The following is a 24,379-nucleotide window of genomic DNA, read 5'->3' as shown; positions in this document are numbered from 1 at the left end:
AAATCCCATAAGTAGAGCAAGAAGTCAAAGCATAGAAATGAAATTTATACACCCCAGGCACTTTTGTTCAGCTTTGCTGTACAATTTCCATTACCTACTTTGGGCCACTTTCTACACAATGGGTCATAATTAATAAAAATCATCAATATAACTTTAACCAAAATGAATTCAGGGGAGAAGTGTCAAAAGCTTTTACAATAAAAACTAGCCTCAGATAAGGTGACAGATTTTTAATATAGCTCTCGATTACATCATGAAATTTTGGCAATAGGAAAACCCATCTACAATCAAAATTGGAGAAAAACCAATAATAATAATAACAAAACCTGCCTGGGATTTTCAGGCAATTTAGCTCTCTTAGCCCTTGACTTGGAAGAAGTCCATTCCCAGATCACCAGTCTCCAAAAAATTGCCCTAAAATAGATTATCAAATATCATTTGAGAAAACTGAGATCATGTCCATGAAACCCTTAAGAATAAATAAAGTTGTCATAAATGATCAAATAATTAATAATCAATTTAAATACTTTGGAGAAATCATCAGACACAACTTAAATGAGAAAGGAATGTTGATCAATAAGAACTAACAAAATGAAAAAACTCAATTTCTAACCTGGTCAATGTATAATAAGAAATTGCTTGTCAATAGACACTAAGATCCAGCACTATAAAACCATAACTCTCCTAGAAGCCACGAACACTTGTCAAACCCTGATCCAAATCAAAACAAAAGAAGACCTGATCAGCTCCTCAAAACTGCAAGAAGAATCATCAGAACTTGCATAAATAAAAAATAGCAAGTCAAAGGAATCTGGAGAATCCTCCCTAATGAATCTGTCTATCGATAGATGGATGCAATCACCAGCATAATGAAGAATAAAAGAATCTCTTATTTCTTTTAGATATTGTGACTGCCATGAAACCAGATTTTACAACAACTAGTGATGAGTACGGACGTATTTTTTGAAAATGTATATTATTGGACTTACTGCATATTTTAAACTTAACAGCATATTTCAGCACGTACATCTGAAATTATAATTTAAAACATCTCGAACAAAACCGGTTTTCCTGCATGTTGGACATCCCTTGTAAGCAACTTTAAGAGTAACAGATAATAAGATAACAGTATTTAACACAAGCATTCTGTCTAGCCTTTTCAAGAAAGGGATGGGTTAGAATATTCCTTTCACCATCTGGCCAGTATCCCTTGTAAGCAACTTTTTGAGAAACAAATAATAAGATAACAGTATTTTATGCAAGCATGCTGCCTGGCTGTTTCAAGAAAGGGATGGTGTGAGACATTCCTTTAACTATCTTGGCAGCCAGTAGCCCGGGGATAGTTCTGTGAGGAGTTTCTTCAGTTAACGTGTTACTTTATTCTGAGTCTGCATATCCTTTACTCAAAATGCCTAAAGATAAGATAAGATCAGCACAAAGTATTTATTAAATCAGTGGGGGTCAGGTAATAGTGATTATTCACCTGATGGTGGTGTTGTTTATTGTCAAGTATGCTCGAAGGAAGTGAAATGTAACAAGAAATGTCAACATGAACAACATGCAAAAATGACTGCATATATTATGGCAAAGGAGGAACAGAAGAACAACAACATACTCCAACTACTTCTTATGCATGTAAAACCAAAACCTCCACTTAATAAATTTTCAGCCAATCTTTGCAAGGCTTTAGTATGCAGCAATATTCTGTCAAATAAACAGTCCAGTTCTTCAACCAATCCTGAAGAAATATTGTGTAAACCAAAATGTCCCAGATGAGTCAACTCTTAGAAAAAATTATCTACCACCTCAGTATGACTCTACTGCGGACTCGATCCGTTCTGATATTGGAGGACACTCTATCTGAATGTCAGTGGATTCAACAACCAATAAATGTGGCTGATAAATAGCAAATTTCATAGTTGGTAAGCTACATCCAGACAAACCTGGCAAACCTCATGTTTTTGCATGCCAATTGCTAGAAAAAACTAACAATGGTACAATAGCAAGATTTGTAAATGATCCTCTGCGACTACAGTGGCCAACTGAAATTAAAAATAATTGTTGCAAGGTGCTTGTAATGTTTACAGATGCAGCTGCTTATATGTTCAAGGCAGCAAAAACTCTACAAGTATTTTATCCCAACCTTCACATGGATTGCACAGTACTGCAGAAGGAATATGCACATAATTTCTAATTGTTAAGGATTTAATTGCAAGTGAAAAAAAAGCTGCTTCTAAAATCAGCAGCCTGTGTCCAGTTCTATAGAAATTGCCTGCCTGAATCTGCTCTGCCACTGGAACCTGTCCTAACTAGTTGGGAAACATGGTTATCTGCAGTTTTGTTTTATCAGGAGAATTTCAATCAAGTAAAAGAAATTGTTACAAAACTTAAAGATGATAGTGCATGTGTCTGTGAAGAAAAAGTTGTACTTGAAAGTGATTCTATCAAGATTTGATTCCATCCATATGCATTTGCCTTCACTTCCAAGAACCACTGAGAGCTTAGAATCTACTGGTGCACTCCTTCATGACTCACTAGAAGTCGTTCAATGAATTCCATTCCAGGAGAAATTAGAAAGAAAATTAAATGCAAGTTAGAGACGGTGATAAACTTGAACCCAGGACCAAAGAAGATTCAAACAATTAGTCAGCACTTGTATGGAATCAGGGCATCGCTGCCAGATGAATATTCAGAACTTTCAGTGCCAGTGTATAAATTTTCTCCATTACTTCTGTTGATGCAGTAATTTCTCTTCAGAAAGCAATGAAAAACTTGTAGCAATCTATTGTGACTGCAGTTTTTATTACTTAATACGGCAAATGTCAGCTGATGGAATCATTTTAATGTGTCTCACTTAAATAACCTGCTTACAGTTGAAATGGAAGCATGTCCTACGTCCCAAACATGTGTCTCATAATCTTTCTACTTTAGCTTTATGCCGTGTGGTCACTTCCCATGATCTTTACTATACAATAACACCCTCCGATTTCTGCAGCTAAAGTACCGTTGCCAACAATGCCAACTTTAATGGCTGCATTTCTAACTCACCTCTATTTTTGGTAACATCACGATATTCATCGTCTACGGCATTATTTCAATTCTGTTAGGTGCAAATCATGACAGGTGTCTGGTTCTAAATCATTCTCTTTCAGTTAAAAGTTGTACGATCTCTTTGAACGACCTTCGTTACACTTCTACACCACATCCCTTTGACATTTACAGCTAAAGTCCCATTGCCAACAAAGCCAACTCTAACGTATCACATTTCTAACTTATTGTGTTTTGATCATAGGAAATGCATATGTCGGCAATGTTATTTTAACTTCATTACGTACAATTTAAGAACCTCTGTGGCTCAGGCAGCAGTACACCGGCCTCTCACCACTGGGTTCCGTGGTTCAAATTCCGGTCACTCCATGTGAGATTTGTGCTGGACAATGCAGAGGCGAGAAAGGTTTTTCTTCAGGTACTCCAGTTTTCCCTATCATATTTCATTCCAGGAACATTCTCCAATATCATTTCATTCCATCTGTCATTCATTAATCATTGCCCCAGAGGAGAGCGACAGGCTTCGGCAGCTGGCACAATTCCTATCCTCACCGCTGGATGGGGGCTCCATTAATTCCATTCCTAAGCTGATCGAATGATCGGAAAAAGGCTATGGATTTTTATTTTCACATATACTACACATTTCCTACACATGGGTTATGACCAAATGAGGTTTAATTAAAATGTTTTAAAATTATATTTTGCTGTGACCTACAGATAAAATAGAACTATGCATTACTGAGATACATATAAACCAGTCTCAACTGAAGTACTATTATTAACCAATGCAGTCTTTGGAGATTGGAATAACACATTTTAACTAATTACTGTATTTCAAACTGAGAATTTTCCCTTTTAGTTTTTTACTTGGATATGGCAACTACATAACAGAGAATAAATATTTTGAATTCATTACATACAACAAATGTATAAAAGAGAGAACTAAATAATAACCCTTTTAAGTATATTTAAAAAAATATCTTGACTTAAGAGTTAGAAATTCAAACAACTGTCTGGTTAGTTTTCAAGTTTGATTCCTGGTCTTGCTTCAAAATTTTCCATAGCACAGAAGTGTAGAAAGGAGTTTACTCCATCTCTCTATAAACAAGGCGGACTATCCTGGGGAGCTAATTTTCAAACATTAAGCAACATTACTTTGGTTCTTTCCTACTCTGATGATGATGACGATGATGATGATTATTATCATTATTATTATTATTTTGTATCAGTGTGTTGATATAATACAAATATACCCAAACATAACATGCACACTATAATTACACAAAATACATGGCACTTTACAGATATAATTCATACGGTCACGCTTGAGTCCATCCAATAATAATCAGTGACAGCAGTTCCCTCTTTGGTTGCTTGATAAAGTCTTGAAGTGCACAGTGCATATTTGATGGTTATAATGTGTGGGTTAGTTTGTATTTCCCTGCAATCACAAAGTTCTGTCTATTTTTCTAAACACCCCCACCTCTTGAGGTTGTCCCTAGATCTTTCAATAACACTCCTCAAACGACCTAGTGACTTCCAAGTAGTCCAGCAAGCTGATGTCCAGGAGGTGGAGATTCATGACGTACCATCCACTCTAAAAGGTGTTGTGTTCTGCTTTGCCACAGGTCTCCACACATTGTTGCTGGTGATTTGTTTAAAGTGGTAGAGACACTGAGGAAGCTCTTTCTTGATTTTAATCTTTTAGGAGGCAGTCAGAATCCAAACAGTAGCTGATTCCTGTTGTTCTCTGCCTTTGTCCTCTCATATCTTGCTGCCACTTCCCTCCAAATATCAGGGGGAGCAATCCCAGCCAAGCAGTAAAGTTTCTCAGTACGGGTTGCTTCCAAGCATCCTGTAACTGCCCTGCAGGTTTCATTCAAAGTTACATCCCCTTGCTTTGTACAAGCTGATAACCACACAGGGCTTGCGTATTCTGTCCCAGAGAAACTGAGAGCTAAAGCAGATGTCCTTAACACTTTCGCACCCAGCGTCCGTATATATGAACGTCGGCAGTATGTGCAAAAAGTCCCAATGTCCTTATATACAGATGTATTGTAAATAATTTTTTGAAAATATAATACCCTCTGAAATATATGCGTAACATACACCAAATTAATTGGGAAGAAATGTTCTACTCATATCAATCACTTAAACAAACTTTAGTATAGTATACAGTGCCAAAAGAGGCAAGCGAAATCAAGAAGACATTGATCTTGTGTGCCAGCTGACTACGATGTTGAAGGGAAGTGAATGGTGTTGTTTGTAGGTCTGAAATTCTGCAGTTCTGAAATTCTGGTTTTGTTTATTTTTAAATGTTCTTTTAAGTGATATGGATGGTTGGAGCTCAGTTTCTTTCTTTTTTTTTTTTTTTTTTTGGTACTTGAAATGTTGAAGAAATGTGAAAAAACAAAAATCTTTCTGATGTGGTCAGTAGATTTTGGAAAATTATATATCTTTTTTGCATGATTATTTAGATTTTGCATTTAGTATCTTTTAGAGTATGTATGTATTTACAAATAAAACAAAAAACTTATTCAATTTGGACAATAAATAAGTGAAATCTACTATGCATATTTTACTAAAATACTACAATGAAGCAAGAAAAGGGCCTGGGATTTCGTGCACATATCCTGCCAAAATATCTGGGAGTGAAAGGGTTAATACTGTTGGATATGCACCCCCACTTGGTAGAGCAAAGTTTACAAAGGATACTGTTCTGGGCTGAGACCTTTTGTTCAGTATTCATGCAGTGTGTCCTATATGTTAAAGCCTGGTCCAGGGTGACTCCAAGGTACTTTGGTAATAAGCAATGCTCCAATTGCCTCCCCTCCCACTCCACAATCAATTGCCTGTTAACTTTCTGATTCCTAGTATGAAATGCACGCACCTGGGTCTTAGCAGGGTTTTGAACCAACCAATTTTTTTACAATAAGGTGATAGTTGTTCACGTGAGTAAGCCATTATCCAGAGAACATGGGAGTAAGTATATTTAGCATTTTCTGACAGTTTAACCGTCTATTTTTGCAGTCAACCTTAACAAAAGCACTTTTTTTTTTTTTTTTTTTTTTTTTAGACTCACACAATAAAATGAAGGATCGTTCTGCACTCCACACTGTATACAAAACACCTGCAATATACTAGAGGAATTCCCACACTTCTAAATTGTACATTTTTCAAACAGAGTTTAAAATAAGACTGCAAGACAATCCCACTTTTACTCATACACAGTGTGCATTAAGAACTACAAGAAGAGGATCGTAAATGTCACACCATAAAGAACAACATTCTATTGGATTGTGCATTTAACATTTAGACATCTAACAAGCAAATTCTTAAATTTCCATGCTGTTTTTATTGTATTTTTTTCATTTTCACAACATTCTTCTATATATCATTGTTTTAGAATTTTTAGAATATCTTTCTTCTTCTTAATCTGTTTACCCTCCAAGGTAGGTTTCTCCCTCGGTCTCAGCGGGGGATTCCACCTCTACCACCTCAAGGGCAGTGTCCTGGAGCGTGAGATTATGGGTCAGGGAATACCACCGGGAAGGAGGACCAGTACCTCAGCCAGGCAGCCTTACCTGCTTTGCTGACCAGGGGCCTTGTGGAGGGATGGGAAAAGTGGAAGGGACAGGCAAGGAAGAGGGAATGAAGCCACCATGGTCTTAAGTTAGGTACCATCCTGGCATTTGCCTGGAGGATAAGTGGGAAACCACGGATGGCTGAGGTGGGAATCGAACCCACCTCAACTCAGCTGACCTCCTGAGGCCAAATTTCATGGAAGAGCCGGGAATTGAATATGGGCCTCTGGGGGTGGCAGCTAATCACATTAACCACTACACCAAAGAGGCAGAATTTTTAGAGTGTATTTTTGTCAATTTTAAATATTAACCAGCTGAGGATGGTTCAAAGGAACCAAAATATATTCTGGTAAAAATGTGAAATAAATGTCTTTCCATTATTTAAAAGTGTACTGAATAGGTGGAATATTATAATTATTCTCTAAGGAGTATTTGTAAGTCAGTATGAAACCATCATGAAGTTTATTGTGAGCTGGACATTGGTGATTACTGCTGTCTATGTGTATGAACAGTGCACACACTGCTAAGACAGATGCACAGTTATTCAAGCATTACTAATGGATGTATTTGCTCCACACAATTCATAAAAAGAGACATACATCTTCATTACAGACTTTTATGCCTTTAGGTGTTCGGTCTGCAAGCCTATGTGAATTTATTATGCACTTTCACTACCTTCTATTTGCATCTAGCTCCGTGACTTCAATTAGTAATACACTTCTCATCTGGGTCTAATCATCATAGTTTTGGTCTGCCTCTGCTTCCCTTATTCTCCTGCATAACTTATCCTCCTCCACTTACTTCAGATGATCCCAAAACCAAAGCTGGTTCATAAGCTTCATCCCTCAAGTTCATTCCTAATTTAGATTTCATCTTCTCATCCCAAATACTTTACTGCCATTGTTCCCACCAATCCTCATAGGTTTCCTCCCTACTGACATCATGTAAGTCTTGGGAATGATCATTTTCATATCATATTTGTTGCACTTCCTTTCAAGCTCCAAGATATTAGATTGCAGGCTTTCAACATTCCGCCATTAAGATCAAATCACCACTATAGGCCAAGTTCCTTAATACGTTTCCACCCAACTAAACCATCCCCTACCATTTTTACACCTTTCTGTTAACGATCCATGTGTACTATGAACAATAAAGGTGAAAAATTATAGCTTTGTCAAAACCCTGCAACCACCCTGACCGAAAACGAGTGAGAAAAGCCTCCTGTGCAGGCATCATCATAGATGACTGGTCCAATGAGTAGTCAGCAAAAAAAAAGGAATAAAGTGCGAGAGGGAACATAACGCATTGATACTGTGCATTTGGCTGTTGGTACTGAAGCAGAGAACATGCCAAAATGGTAAAAAAAAAAAAAAAAAAAAAAAAAAAGGACAGGTTTATACTTGTACCAAAAATTAAAGCTGCATACTAATATTTTTAATAATGGTAGTCTAAGAGATGTCAGATGTATCATATCAGAATTTTGGTAAGAGCTGAGCATATCTGTGTTATGCATTGATGTATTCACAGAGACACACACACGCGATGCTGTCAGTTGTGTACACTCATTTTTATTCACAAACTGTATAAATATATCATACACAAAGCAATAAACCACCATTTTGAACAGCTCCTACTACCAAGGATAAGAAGAAGAGACTGCAACAGTTGCATATCAAATACCAACCCAACAAAATCAATTCACATACATGACTTCAAACACTCAGCTATCACGATTTCCACACAAGTCCCATCAAAACAACTCAACTCTCACTCACAAGACTGCTTCTTTATATATATTGCCCGGCCAGGCTTCTATAAGGATATGACATAACATGTTTTTCTTGTAAATTTGAGATCTCCAATAGCCTAGTTACAATGTAAAGAAGTTTATGTAACTATCTAGTGCCAATGATATGTTATTCTGGATATTACAGTGTGTTGCACAAGGTTACATTGGATTATACATTAAATATACAGGTAATAACAAATTACCGGTATATACTATTAATTATGTGTTCTTACATTAAATAAACTCATATTAATATATATACAGCAGATGTTTCACGACATGACCTCACAAATAATGCAATCATGATTTAAACCAAATATATTCCGGACATAACTATGTAAATAATAATACTAATGTAAATGGATGTGAACACTTCATAGCCATAACTCACAAGCAATAATAATAATAATAATAATAATAATAATAATAATAATAATAATAATAATAATAATAATAATAATAATAATAATAATAATAATAATAACCCATGTGGGGATTTGCCGCTTACCTCCATCGGGCGCATCCCATTGGAATTGGGGAAGCTCGCTGGCTCTGCCGCCAGCAGAGTCAGAGGGTAGTAGGGAAATAAAATACCACCGTGAAAAAAAAAACTGGTCCCTTGCCAGGGTTACGGCGAAGACTGGTAAATGACCAGAAGCCAGAAAACATCTTGAGGCAACCTCTAGGGCTAACAACCCTAGTTGTAAAAGGATGGGTACCCATCCAAAGCAAAGTCAAGTCAAAAAGCATGATGGCACAACATTTCAAGAAACATACCCCAGGGGGTAAATCTTCGGATAAATCCCTCATCGTGAACGCCACGGCGCACGAGTCTCGTACGGATTCTGGGGGAGACTCGACATCATGCAAGAGATGAGTCGGAGCGTCTCAGTGTACCCCGAAAAGTCAAAAACTCAGGCCAAAATCTAAAACCTTTCTAGCAACTTTCAACATAAATTCACTTACACAAACTGGCAAGCTGAAAACCCTAATCAAAGCTCTTCACGAAAATCAGATATCCATAATGGCCCTACAGGAAACAAGGTACCCAGATGAAGAGATTTTTGAATCCGAAGGCTACCGATTTTTCAAGAGCAAAGCGCAAAGAGGAATCCTCAATGGAGCTGTGATGCTTGGAACCGCGTTTGCTGTTAGAACCAAGATCCTTAAATCGGTTGCAAATTTCGAACCTGTGAATGACAGATTGTCTATACTCACAATTAAATGCGCAAACAAAACCTACGCCCTAGTTAACGCACATGCTCCTACAAACGATAAGAACAAGTCTGATCCAGACGAAGTTGATAATTTCTGGGACCTACTGGATGAAAAATTAAACAAAATCCCCAAACACCATGTCAAGCTTCTTTTGGGTGACTTCAATGCCCAACTAGGTCGTGAACAGAAGTACAAGAGAGTTATAGGAAATTACCCTGCTCACAAAAGAACCAATCCCAACGGCAAAAGATTGGTGTCCATTTGCGAAAATCACAACCTGCAGGTCATATCGACCCACTTTCGCCATCTACCCAGAAAGCAAATGACTTGGTGTTCTCCCGTCCAAGCTCTCGGAGAGTTCCAAATTGATCATGTTGCAATCTCCAGGAGAAACAGCCCTGAGATTATGAATGTCAAGGTAAAGAAAGGCATCAATGTGGCCTCAGATCATTATATGTCTCTTATCAAATTCAAACCAATTCCACGGCAAACACAAGGAAGACAACCAAACAGATCACATGCTTCGACAATGATAAACTTCGGCAAAGGGTCGAGGAGTTCCAGGAGAAAGATAGACCAAATGACACTGACTTTAACAACGCCAAAAGACTCCTTGTTGAGGCCGCCGAAGACGTTGCAGAAATCAAGAGAGGCAAAAAGCATGCCTGGTGGAATGGTACCTGCGAATCAGTCCTCCAAGAAAGACTCAATGCGTGGAAACAGTACTACTCTACGAAATCAGAAAATGATTGGGAAACCTACAAAACCCAACATGCCCAAGCAGCTAGGGTGTTCAGAACTGAGAAACGTAAATACGAAAAATCTCTCATTGAAAAGATAGAACAAAACCTTAGGAAGAATGAAAGCAGAGAGTACTACAGAGCCTTCAAACGCAAACTCACTGGCTATAAACCACCATCTCTATGCTTTGAGCGAAAGGACGGCACACTGGCGACATCAAATGAAGAAAATTGCAGCATTCTGGCAGATTACTTCAAGAATTTACTTAATTGCTCTAAACCTCAAAACACCATTGAGACCAAGGAACCCTTACTCAGGTACCCAGATTCCAGACCACCCGACAGAGATGAAATCAAGCGCCACATTGCCCGTCTCAAAAATAACAAAGCGCCAGGGGAAGACTCAGTAGTAGCAGAACTATGGAAATATGCCCCAGAGGAATCACTTGATATCTTGCAAAAGCAAATAGAAGAAATTTGGAACAAGGAGACCCTACCCGAGATTTGAAAATAGCTTTAATCTATCCATTACAAAAAAAGGCACCATGAAGAACATCAACAACTACAGAGGAATATCTCTGCTACCTGTGACTTACAAAATTCTATCACTTGCCATCCGGGAGCGTTTGGAAGCACAAGTCGAACATCAAATAGGTGAATACCAAGGAGGGTTCAGAAAAGGTCGCTCAACAGCTGAACAGATCCAAAATCTCAAAACAATCATCAGATATTGTACACTAAGGTCCCAGCAGTATGTGTCTGTCTTTGTGGACTTTAAGAAAGCGTACGACTCCATTGACCGGGAAGTCCTGCTAAACATCTTAAATGAATTTGGAGTTGATTTGAAACTGCTGGCATTAATTAGAGCCACCCTGACCGATACAAAGTCCAAGGTGAAGTTCCACGGATGTCTCTCACATTCCTTTGACATCAAAACAGGAGTCCAACAAGGTGATGGGCTATCCCCGATACTCTTCAACTGTGTTCTTGAAAAGATCATCAGAACCTGGCGGGTGAGATTACAGGAAACCAACTAAAGTCCATTGAGAATAGGAACCAAATCCAAGGGGAACGCAACAGACTGCTTAGCATTTGCCGATGATATTGCTGTTCTCTCAAACAACATAGAAACCGCTACAGCTCAAGTTGAAATTTTAAAGGAAATTGTCGAACAAACTGGTTTGCAGATATCGTTTGAGAAAACAGAAGTAATGACTAACATCAAAGAGGCTCCACCAAAACTCCATACAAGATACGGGGACATCACCCGAGTAGACAAATTCAAATACCTGGGTGAGATCATCATGAAAAATGGACTGGACAAAGAAGCACTTCAGGAGCGATAACGCAAACTGGAAATAGCCTACCAAACATCCCGCACATTCTACAACAAAAAATGCCTTTCCCAAAACACCAAGATACATCACTATGAAACAGTTCTGAAGCCAGTAGTTCCATATACAGCCGAAACCCTGTCTCTAAATGCCAACAAAGGACTCCTTGAAGAACTGGAGAAAAGAGAACGCAAAATTGTGAGAGGAATCTTGGGATCAAAGTACAGAAATGGAATCCATCAAAAGAGATCCAACAAGGAAGTCTACAGCAAAATAGAGAAAATTACCGACACAATCAGAAAAAGACGGGCACGATTTTACGGTCATCTGAAAAGAATGGACGGAAGAAAGTTAACTAAAGAAATCTTTCACTTTTTTGATTCAAACCCCAAAACCACAATTCCCTGGTTTAGAAATACCAAAGAAGACCTGCAAATGCTACATATGTCAGCTGAAGACGCCCTTAACAGAGATCTCTTCCGCAAGAAAATATTGACGAACGGGCTAAACCGAGACAAGCAGCCGAAGAGAAGACATGGTGCCCTTTGGACAGAGGAGCGTAAGCAGGCCCACTCACAAAGAATGAGGGAAATTTGGGCTCTAAAGAAGGCCAAGTTTAGTGTCAAATGCAACAAGACTTAACGTGGTCCTTGATGGCCCCAGCGAATAATAATAATAATAATAATAATAATAATAATAATAATAATAATAATAATAATAATAATAATAATAATAATAATAATAATAATAATAATAATAATAATAATAATAATAATAATAATAATAATAATAATAATAATAATAATAATAATGCAGTTCATTGGCACACTCAACGTACAGACTCTGGCTAAAACAGGCAAACTCAAGATAGTGACTGATACCTGTGACAAGTTTAGAATTCTTATTCTTGCAGTTCAAGAAACGCAATTTTGTGATTATGATCACTTTGATTCAGGTGGATATCGAATATATAAGGGGAGGCCTGCAACTAAACTCGCAAATAGTAATTTACATTTTTTGGGCACTGCATTCCTAGTACATAACAGCATACAGAACTCGGTGATAAATTTGACATCACCTTCGGAACGTCTCTCTCTACTCACGGTTAAATGTGCTAACAAAGCCTACACACTGGTTAATGCACACGCTCCGGTGAACAGTGAAACTGACAAAAACAAAATTGAGAAGTTCTGGTTGCAACTCGAACGAGCACTTGCCAAGATACCTCAGCATCACGTTAAAATTCTCCTTGGGGACTTCAATGCACAAATTGGCAGGGAACGAGAATGCAGAAGCATCATTGGGTGCTTTTCAGCACACAAGAAGACTAATGCCAATGGACATCGCCTAATCAACATATGTAGAATGGCTAACCTCCAAATAATGTCCACACACTTTAAAAAACCTCCGTGGAAAATGACCACTTGGAAATCACCAATCAACTACATAGGTGAATACCAGATTGATCACGTAGCCATCACAAGAAAATACTCTCCTGAAATCATGAATGTGTGAGTTGGCAAGGATAACATAGAGACCGACCACCATCTTTCACAAATCAAAGTCCGCTTCAGACCTAACCGGAAAAGTTATCAGAAACCTAAAATACCACGCATTGATCCAGAATACTTAAAAGATCACGCACAGGAATTCATGGAATCAATGCAGACTAACACAGAAACATGGGACACCCTTCTTGCAACCATTCAAGACTCAGCGAAGAGACTTGGCCAACCTCCACGAAAACGTAAACACAGGTGGTGGACTGCCGATTGCGATAGAGCTCTGGAATCCCGCATGCAAACCTGGAAGAATTGGCATAGTCACCAAACACCAGAAAATTGGAGTAACTTCATAGAAATACAGAAGCGAACAGCCAAAACTATTAGACGAGTTAAACGTACCTACCACCTCAATAGATTGTCGGAAATCGATTACGATTTCAAAAGGAACAACACTTGAAATTTCTATAGAACGTTTAGAGAAGAACTGACTAACTACAAACCCCCTAGTATTTGTTTTTGTCGCATCGATGGAACACTTGAGCCGAATACAAAAGCCAACTGTGACATCTTAAAGCAGTACTTTGAGGCATTACATAACTGTGAACCTCCTGCCAAAAAACTGCAATTCAGCATATCCACCCCAAACCATGACTCACTTCCACCAACACATGACGAGATACAGAATATTGTATTAAATCTGAAAAACAACAAAGTACCAGGGGAAGATGGTGTAACTGCCGAGATGTTCAGGATCGGAGGCGAAGTCATTATTGACCAATTATGTTGTGATTATTGGGATTCTATTATTTGGACTCGGAAAATGGCAATGAAATTGTATATATGTAATGTATTTGTTTATTTGTTTTCCCTTTTGTCTCTTCTCGGTATGTGAATTTTGGAATTGTTTAATATGTTTGATGTTAATATGATTTTAAAATTATTCAATCATCATGGTAATTCTGGTGCATACGGTACCACACGCGCCACTTCGGCGTGGGAGATTTCCGGTTTCGTAAAGTTGCATCAATTTCGTAATTTCTCGAGGATTCCCAAATGTTCTTGGTCAGCACTAATTTCTGTGCTCCAATTGGAGAAAATAAAAGTGAATGTGATTGGTAGGTGAAGGAAAAGATCGGACGCTCATTGGCTGTATAAGATTTCCTAATTTCCGGAGAGAAGCGTTGTCGCTAGAGCTTGCCTCTGCGAAGGCATCTTTTCTGTTTGACCAGTGAAGGGAACGGTCGCCTCCTAAGGTATGGGTCTTCTTGGCCCCGCCATCCGGTAAGCACTTTATTATTTTTCAGTTTCAAATGTAGTGTTTTGTTTAATTTTCTTTGCCGGAGCATACCCATGTTTCCTTTAGCTACCGAATTTAATTAATATGACTTAGCCATTTCACCTTTGCAAAGAGACAGTTCCCGTTTGTTGTTCTGGTAAATTAAATTTTATACGCCGTTCGATGTAACCACTAAATGTAATCTTTCCTCGGGACTGTCTCGTTCTTTCTGCTTCATCGTGGAGTATTCCCCTTTAGGTCAGGTACCCTTTCTCAGAAGTGTTTTTGACGGGGCTACCCGCTGAAGGCGCTCTGCTCCATGATTAGATTTTAAATGTTATTTCCTTAGATGTACGTTTTCACTTTAATGTAAATTTACCCTGCTCTTACTTCTTTCAAACTGCTTTGGTTTTTAAAATATTGCCACAAACATTGGAACATCATGTGCAGTGTTCCGGTGGAAATTTACATAACTTATATCTAAACTCATGGTATACTGTAATAACAGCTGTAATAATGTCGTCAAATTTTAATGGTGTATTTGTTATTGATTTATATTTGAATTTGCATCGAAATTGTTAAGTAAAGTTTAGGATTACATTGACTTCGCTTCTTCAGTATTACCAATACCTTCCACTCCCTGGATATGGTTCCCAGCCGCTTCCCTGTTATCCTTTCATAGTCGTCATGTTGGTTATCCTGTTCGTTTTAGTTTCTGTGACTAAAGTGTTTATAATTTAATTTCGTACGTGTTGAGATGCCTCGTGTAGAGTACATATTTGGTAAATGCACAACGGTAGCAAATATTTTCTTTTAATTATTTCTGTAACTTGTAACTCCAAGGGATGGTGGCAGTATGGTAGCAGAGCGTGGTTGCTGAAGAAGCAAAGTTGAAGGTAATTCGATGTTTATAACCTAAAATTTAAGTATTATCTCGTAGTGTTTCTTTTTATCAACATGTCTCGTGCTTTCCCAGGTCCGTCCCATTTGAGGAAGGAGGAATTAGCTTATGAACTTCGTATTCGTAAATTGAATTCGACTGGAAAGGTTAGGGATGACACGAGCTTGTTGAAACAATCGCTAAATGAACCTGTTTTCGTCCCAGGGTTATCAACAGATGAAGTGTGCGCATCTTTGTCGATTGTTAGAGAAAAAATCGTAGAATATAAAGCTATTATTGTGTCATTTCGTTCTTCTAAACCGTCTGATGCACAGTTAACATGCGCAAAAGAATAATAATAATAATAATAATAATAATAATAATAATAATAATAATAATAATAATAATACATATTTGCATTATTTATCCATGGATTAAAGAATATTGTTTTTAAGTTATATTCATCTATTACACTTACGTCAGCATGAAACAGTATGAGGGACCCCCCAGAGCAATCTTAACTCTTCTACAATTGATCCCAGAATCACTCAATATGGCCGTAAGTTTTTCTCTTGGTACTCTGCCATGTGCCTTCTCTAGATCTATGAAACATAAGCATAACTGGCTATTCTCTCTCACAGCATTTTTTAATAACTGATGCATTATCTCCCACTCTATTTTTGTTACATGCATAAAAATTACTTTATTTAAATTTGTATGCCTGTATTCCCAAACCCATTTCAGAAGTCAAATAATTTACATCATAAACTTCAGACAGTCATTTTAGTCCTCCTATTGCTGCAATCCATTTAAACAATAATTTCCAAAAGCATTAAGGTATCTTACCCGGAGGTCCTGGGTTTGATTCATGGACAGGTCAGGGATTTATACCTGGATCTGAGGGCTGGATCGCGGTCCATTCAGCCTATGTGATTACAATTGAGGAGCTATGAGAGGGTGGCCCCATTCTAGAAAGCCAAGAATAACAGCCGAGAGGATTCATCGTGCTGACCACACATCGCCTCATAATCTGCAGGCCTTCAGGCTGAGCAGTGGTTGCTTGGAGGCGATGGCCCTTTGGGGCTGTTGCACCATGGGGTTTGGTTTGGTATTAAGGTATCACAATATCTGTATTCTATGATTCCATGCTGCGTTTTGAGAAGACAGAAGAAGAGTGCAGCAGTCAAAAATAAGAAATACACTGGAGAGAAAAGAAAGTGGAGCACTTGAATTTTTTGAGGAAATGAAAATTTAATTTACCAGTGCAAAATATCTTCATGAATTCTTGAGGCATCTCCTTTTATATATTATTATACTCTTATTTAAAACAAAAACCATGATTTTAACCAAAGAAAAGGACATGTAAAATAGAGGAGAATGGAAGTCACGCAAACTGTTCCTTTAGCAGCATTCAAGTTATCCCCCTTTCAATGCCATTTAAACACACCGTTGGCCACTAACATAGCTCACAACCACTTGAAAACAGTTCTGGACACTCAATAATGGGTACTGTCACCATTTTCAACAATAACAACTTGTATCCTATTGAGCATGCTGGTGGCAATTAAGATGACAAGATCACTTTGTGGTACAGCACCTCATTCCTTAAGAACTGGCTGAGCTGGTTCCACAGATACTTGATGGGGATTAGGTTGGTGCTTATTGCTGGCCAGTCCAAAGTGATGACTTCTCTCTCCTGTAGCAATGATGACACATTTAAGAAGAATCTTTATCTAACACTGTACATTTAGTGCCTTCTTTTCAGTGAACACCAATTTAGTCCGGGCATGAGAAGTGACATGCAACATATGATGATGGCATCTCCTTCTTATTGCTGAGAAGGTACAGGTGGCATAACGTTCTCCAGGTCTCCTCCAAACACTTTCCCTTCCATCTGTACAGCCAAGGTTGAATTTGAATTTATCAGTGACAAGGACACTGCTTCAAATGTTCTCAGGTAAATCTGAAGACAGCTTAACTGAATATACTGTAGAGTGTCAACTGAGAGTCAGTAAGAGATCATCTTGAAGATAGATCTGACCCTCTTATTCTTTTACTTACTCTCCAGTAACCAATAATGACATTGTACACCTCCTTTACATGCCTTTATTTTTTTATTTTTTGCTAGTTGCTTTACGTCGCACCGACACAGATAGGTCTTATGGCGATGATGGGACAAAAAAGGGAAAATGGGAAACCACAGATCAGGGCTGCCGACAGTGAGGTTCGAACCAACTACCTCCCTGATGCGAGCTCACAATTGCGCGCTCCTAACTGCACGGCCAAGAATTTTACTCTAGAGTAAAAAAAAAGGAGTCATCTCTGGTTGATGTAGACCTCAAATGATGTGATTCAGAAGGCCCCTCAACTGGTGTTGATGCCCATCCAGATGAAGCTAGGAAGCAGAAACAAACTCATCAATGGCGGAGAAGAGATGGATGTGAAGAATTTGAAGTTTGTGAAGCGGTAGAAACTGTCCATGTCATTTTGTATTTTCATGTTATTCCTTTCCAATACTTATATTATCTTGCAGGGATTATTTTCTCCTTTTGTGTTTGTCCTGTGTTACTGATCATTTACCTCCTGTACTTATCTTTATCTGATGTATCTTCCTTCTACCTGTCCCAAGTTATGTTCCCTGCCAAGTCCAAGAGACTTTGCCACTTCTGGTTAATTCCATTGGCTCAGGGACCAATTGTTCAGGTTTGTCTCAACACATATCTCTTCATATACACACAACTCATTACATCACATTACCAACCACTTCACAAGAAGAAGAAAAAAAAATCTTATCGTATTGGATGCCCTTAATGTGTCTGGCTTCATGCTATTGACAAGAGTCCCATATTCCTAAGGGATACCGCTGATGTGGGATAACTGGAGTTTTATTTTTTCTATGTATTAACAAATTCTACTATTCCAACTCTGTTATTTCTTCTGATTCCCTTACAAACTTTAATACACTTTTTTGTTCATCACTCTTGCAATATTATATAATCAGTAGAGAGATTTCAATCAATCACTACTGATATGCATTTAGGGCAGTCGCCCAGGTGGCAGATTCCCTATCTGTTGTTTTCCTAGCCTTTTCTTAAATGATTGCAAAGAAATTGGGAATTTATTGAATATCTCCCTCGGTAAGTTATTCCAATCCCTAACTCCCCTTCCTATAAACGAATATTTGCCCCAATTTGTCCAATTTTCTCCTTTTGTGTTTGTCCTGTGTTACTGATCATTTACCTCCTGTACTTATCTTTATCTGATGTATCTTCCTTCTACCTGTCCCAAGTTATGTTCCCTGCCAAGTCCAAGAGACTTTGCCACTTCTGGTTAATTCCATTGGCTCAGGGACCAATTGTTCAGGTTTGTCTCAACACATATCTTTTCATATACACACAACTCATTACATCACATTCCAACTTTATCTTCATATTGTGATCTTTCCTACTTTTATAAATGCCATTCAAACTTATTCATCTACTAATGTCATTCCACGCCATCTCTCCACTGACAGTTCAGAACATACCACTTATTATTACATGTTATGAGTATCATTATGATAGCCATACTGGAGTACAGAATGTAAAAGTTTCAAACAAATTTATTAAAAACCACCATTCCATTCCACCAATGTAAAGTATTGCAATGGTGGTTTTTAATAAATTTGTTTGAAACATTTTACATACCACTTAGTCGAGCAGCTCGTCTCCTTTCTCCCAAGTCTTCCCAACCCAAATTTTGCAACATTTTTGTTAACACTACTCTTTTGTCAGAAATCACCCAAAACAAATCGAGCTGCTTTTCTTTGGATTTTTTCCAGTTCTTGAATCAAGTAATCCTGGTGAGGGTCCCATACACTAAAACCATACTCTAGTTGGGGTCTTACCAGAGACTTATATGCCCTCTCCTTTACATCCTTACTACAACCCCTAAACACCCTCATAACCATGTGCAGAGATCTGTGCCAATTATCTACAATCCCATTTATGTGATTACCCCAATGAAGATCTTTCGTTATATTAATACCTAGGTATTTACAATGATGCCCAAAGGGAACTTTCACCCCATCAATGCAGTAATTAAAACTGAGAGGACTTTTCCTATTTGTGAAACTCGCAACCTGACTTTTAATCCCATTTATCATCATACCATTGCCTACTGTCCATCTCACAACATTATCAAGGTCATTTTGCAGTTGCTCACAATCTTGTAACTTATTTATTACCCTGTACAGAATAACATCATCTGCAAAAAGCCTTATCTCTGATTCCACTTCTTTACACATGTCATTGATATATATATATAAGAAAACATAAAGGTCCAATAATACTGCCTTGAGGAATTCCCCTCTTAATTATTACAAGGACAGATAAAGCTTCACCTACTCTAATTCTCTGAGTTCTATTTTCTAGAAACAGAGCCACCCATTCAGTCACTCTTTTGTCAAGTCCAATTACACTCATTTTTGCCAGTAGTCTCCCATGATCTACCCTATCAAATGCCTTAGACAGGTCAATTGCACTACAATCCATTTGACCTACTGATTCCAGGATATCTGCTATATCTCGCTTGAATCCTACAAGTTGAGCTTAACAGTGGAATAACCTTTCCTAAACCCAAACTGCCTTCTATCAAACCAGTTATTAATTTCACAAACATGTCTTATATAATCAGAAAGAATGCTTTCCCTAAGCTTACATGCAATGCATGTCAAACTGACTGACCTGTAATTTTCAGCTTTATGTCTATCACCCTTTTTATTATATACAGGGGCTACTATAGCAACTCTCCATTCATTTGGTATAGTTCATTCATGCAAACAATAATCAAATAAGTACTTCAGATATGGTACTACCGTATATCCCAACCCATTGTCCCATTATGTAAACTGCAAAGTTTTCTGAACACAATAGAACTGAAAATAAAACAATAGTATACTAAAAAAGAATGATAACATGAACATTAACGAAAAATACCTTTCCAGAAACAGTGTCCACAAACTGGACATACTTGACGTACTGTACGGTAGTATGAGGTTCCCTCTCTAGGTAAAATATTGCTTCATCTGCTTCTTCCATCAGCATATCAATCTTTGTTTTTCCAAGTCTGTTATAACAGAAAATTAAGCAAATGTGGTACATTTTCATTTCACTCAAATAGACATTGACATTTAACTAATTACTTTTACTTTCTATATATCAATGATCTACCACACAAGTGTGCTAAGTGTCAACTTCATAATTTTACTGGAGATGAAAAACAAATTTTGGTGTATGATTTAATTAAAACTGAATATTTGATCAACTTATACGTGGTGTACAAAATACTCACCTATACCCAATCCTAAGATACATTATTTCATCAAAAACGTTCAGACACCTACCTCAAACTGAAGTAAGAGTTTGTTGGTAACATACACCTTAATAGTTGATATTAATGTACTAGTTTATTATTGCAAAGAAAACTGAGTCTTTGTTCTGCACAGTAAAATTGTGAAGGGAATTGTTTGAACACCCTATGGTAGGCCTCGCTTTTTCTTTCTCATGATTCACTGATGCCAGAAAGGACCCTTATTTAGAGCATTCTGGACAGTACCAGAGAGTGTGGAAATGATGCCAGGAAGAACCCTTGTTGGTGGTGTTCTGGCAAGTGTCAGTGTTCAGTGTCCAGTGGCTTTTTTTTATTCCCAATGCATAGTCAGGGAACTGCTGATTCTTGCTACAGACAACCGACAAATTTTTCGTACCACCCTCTTTAATATCCATTGGTCCCTAGGGGTCAGTATATGTGGCTGACTAGAACGTGGTAGTAGTTTCATGTTTTCACTTTACAATTAGCTGCCTCTGTGGATCAGCGGTAGAGTGTCGGCCTCCGGATCCCAAGATAGCGGGTTCAAACCCGGCAGAGGTAGTCGGATTTTTGAAGGGCGGAAAAAAGTCCATTCGACACTCCATGTCGTACGATGTCGGCATGTAAAAGATCTCTGGTGACACATTTGGTGTTAACCCGACAAAATTCATTAAATCTCAGCCATAGACGCCCAAGAGAGTTTCGGTTTACTCGGTCTGCCATCTAGTGGGGGCCTAGAGTAAAACGGAACGTCTAAATTGACGAGCAGACAGCCAGATGGCGTCAAATTGAAATGTCTGCACACGGTAGCTGAGGCCATACGATTATTATTATTACTTTACAATTACATCACTGAGAGTGGATTTGGGTACATTCATAAGGTTAGAAATGTCCCTAACATATTTCATGCTCATGTGGCAACCAATGATTACCCCAGGTTGAAAGTCACTAAGCTCAATTGTCCTATCTGTGTTGCTGTTCCATAGTCACACTAAGCAATGTTCCTTTAATGTCACTTAGCTCCCTTGACTGCTGCTGCAGCACTTACAACTGTATGCTCCTTGCCACTAGATTCCAGCATCCACCATCTCTTTTGTCTTTTATCTGTGCTATTCTTGTCTAGGCTATTGTTTATCTTCCACCTGCTGCATCTATTCTCACTAACAACATCAACATTTGATTCAAGTTCTTGGCATGGGATAACAATATGTTTCATCAATGTAAACACAAAATGAAATTATAACACAGGTCAACATGGATTCTAGGGTCTCCTACTAATTTGGCACCCCTGAACATGAAAATGATATCAGTTTTCTTCCGCCTCCCTCAGTTTTCTCTGCACAGCTACCCCTCCTCCTACCCTACTGCAGGCTATTTACTATTTACTGTTGCCTGCAAAATCTATATCATGCAGTATACACTGGCCTAATGTTCTTATGATGAACTGAAGACAAATTCAGGCTAAACAAACATACTGTCATATATTTGGTTGATGTTAATAGGGGACAATTTGCATCTGACATACGGTAGTAATTTTCCATTGTCCCCTCTTGATCAAATATTAGTTATGACGCGCTTTGATATTACTTTACCTTATCAGATGTTTATCAGTGACTGTACTTGTGTCCATAAAAGCACTGGTACCAGGAACTGAGTATAACAGACAAATGAAAATTTATGATAGTGCTGTAAGCCTATTTACATTGTCATTGAGCACATACTTGTATTGTGGTATTGTTTGTTTTCAATGAATGATATTACATTACAAGGAACTAACAGGTTATCTATGTTAATTATGTGGTATTTATCACTATGCTGTGGTCAAACCATGTTTATGGTTTGGAGTAATATGGAATACATATGGAATGCGTATATGGCTCAGTGCATATTGGATCACACATGACAGGTGCTGCTGAAGTGCATACCTCATTAGAAACCCTCAAACTATGGTCAAATTCTTCTGAGTATGCTTAAACCATACAAAACTGACACCCACACCAACAAGAACACTAGCTGGAATAGCAGTTTCTCATTGCACAAATACTCTAGTATGATGCATTATTTATGCGCATGTGCCTAACAGTCAAGGGAACACACCTAATGCGGAAAAACAAAGCCATGGGAAGGGTGGCATCTAGTGAGTAGTTATGAAACTTGATCAACAGGCCAATAGTTAACAGTTCGATAAGCAAACTGTTATTACACTCTGCAACGTAGCAAAGATTTATCAAGTCAACAACTGTAACAAATCAATAACTATCGAACAGATATTTCACCATTCCAGAGGATGTTTACCTAGTTTTACCTCCTATTAAAACAAAAATCACAACCACCACCACTCTCACCATTCCAGAAACCAGGCATTTAAGTCTGATATAATTGGTGAAATACAAACTTTTACATTTTGGCAAGTGTGTCGTATGTTTTCGGCAAATTCCCCCTCCCCACTTTTCAGGCTATGTCTTGGCTACCTGCTAGCGGTTTTAAGAATTACATTTTGCTTTATATGTGCTATGTTTGGCACTTATGTTTAATATTTCTTATTTATATGCCTAGTATGTGTGTCTATTTATAGCATTTCTTTGGACGTGTTTCAAATATTTTATATTCTCCCTTCTCCTTCCGCCGCGCATTTGCCGTCTGTATGTTACTCGCGTTGTTTCTATGGTGACGTGCCTTCCCCTCTTGCCTAGCCAATTGGGCTGGCTTTCCCCCTCTCCCTCCTCGTCTGCCGCTCACTCTCGTGTGTCGAGCTCGGGACAAGGTCAGGGACTTGGACTGTAACCAGTGACCTGGCGATAACTCTGTGTTTGGAGTGAGAGCGGGCTGGTCCCGCGCAGGTTTCTAACCCTAGACTGTCCATGGTGTGGAGGTAAGAAGTCAGCTAAATAAAGCATGGAGTTTCAGCGGGGGAAATGAAGGGAGGATATCGTTATACGATTTGCGAAACATTCGGTAATATGAGATGTTTGTACTCCAGTGCCTTTTAAGTAAAAGAACACATCCAGCACTTTGAAATTTGATGCCACCTTCATGGTCAGTTGGGTTAAGATGTTGAATTTTAACTTGTTCATTCTCTGTTAAATTGGCTGCGAGCCATGTCGTTTATTAACTCACCTCCCTTTCTTGAGTCGCAGTCTAGCGACCTGGGGTCTTTACATTGTATGTTAATGTTTAACCACTATCCTATTTTTTGCCTTAAGCAAATCGGGAATAAGGTCCGGTTAGAGCCACCTCCCTTATTTAATATCTCAGTGTATTTGGGATTTATGTAGACCCTTGATGTATGATATGTATTGCAATGTTCAGAATTATTAAAATTTGTGAACTTATAGAGAAGATGGGCAATTGTGAGAATTTATACATGCTCATGACCAGAGTCACTGTGTGCACAAGGTGCTTTAAAACTTGAAGGGAGCACTGGAGAGTTGAAACTCACTTTCATATTTTAATTATATATTTTTTGGGCTTGAGGCCCAGTCCTTATGTAATTGTTCTACAGCCTGAGGCTCTCTTAAGCTTTAAAACATGTATGTTTTTTTCTTATACTTAATTGTATATGCTAACGTACAAAAGGAAAACTATACTACAACCACCTCACAACCACCATTGGATTGTCACACTTTTGATCACACAACAAGCACAGCTCAATGCTC

The 24,379-nt window shown here is 38.2% G+C and overlaps 1 protein-coding gene across 1 annotated transcript in view; it reads right to left on the bottom strand.

The window, feature by feature from the left end:
* Positions 1-24,379, bottom strand: part of Dhc16F (Dynein heavy chain at 16F) — a 1,052,459-nt gene that overhangs the window by 863,574 nt on the left and 164,506 nt on the right. Inside the window, exon 9 of the mRNA XM_068227815.1 lies at positions 20,351-20,480. Within this exon, the coding sequence (XP_068083916.1) occupies positions 20,351-20,480 (130 nt within the window). The remainder of the gene's footprint in view (positions 1-20,350; positions 20,481-24,379) is intronic.

This window comes from Anabrus simplex, chromosome 5 (genome assembly GCF_040414725.1).
Source record: "Anabrus simplex isolate iqAnaSimp1 chromosome 5, ASM4041472v1, whole genome shotgun sequence".
NCBI classification, from domain to species: domain Eukaryota; kingdom Metazoa; phylum Arthropoda; class Insecta; order Orthoptera; family Tettigoniidae; genus Anabrus; species Anabrus simplex.
The sequence above is the reverse complement of the archived record's forward strand: the minus strand, read 5'-3'. Positions and strand labels throughout refer to the sequence as shown.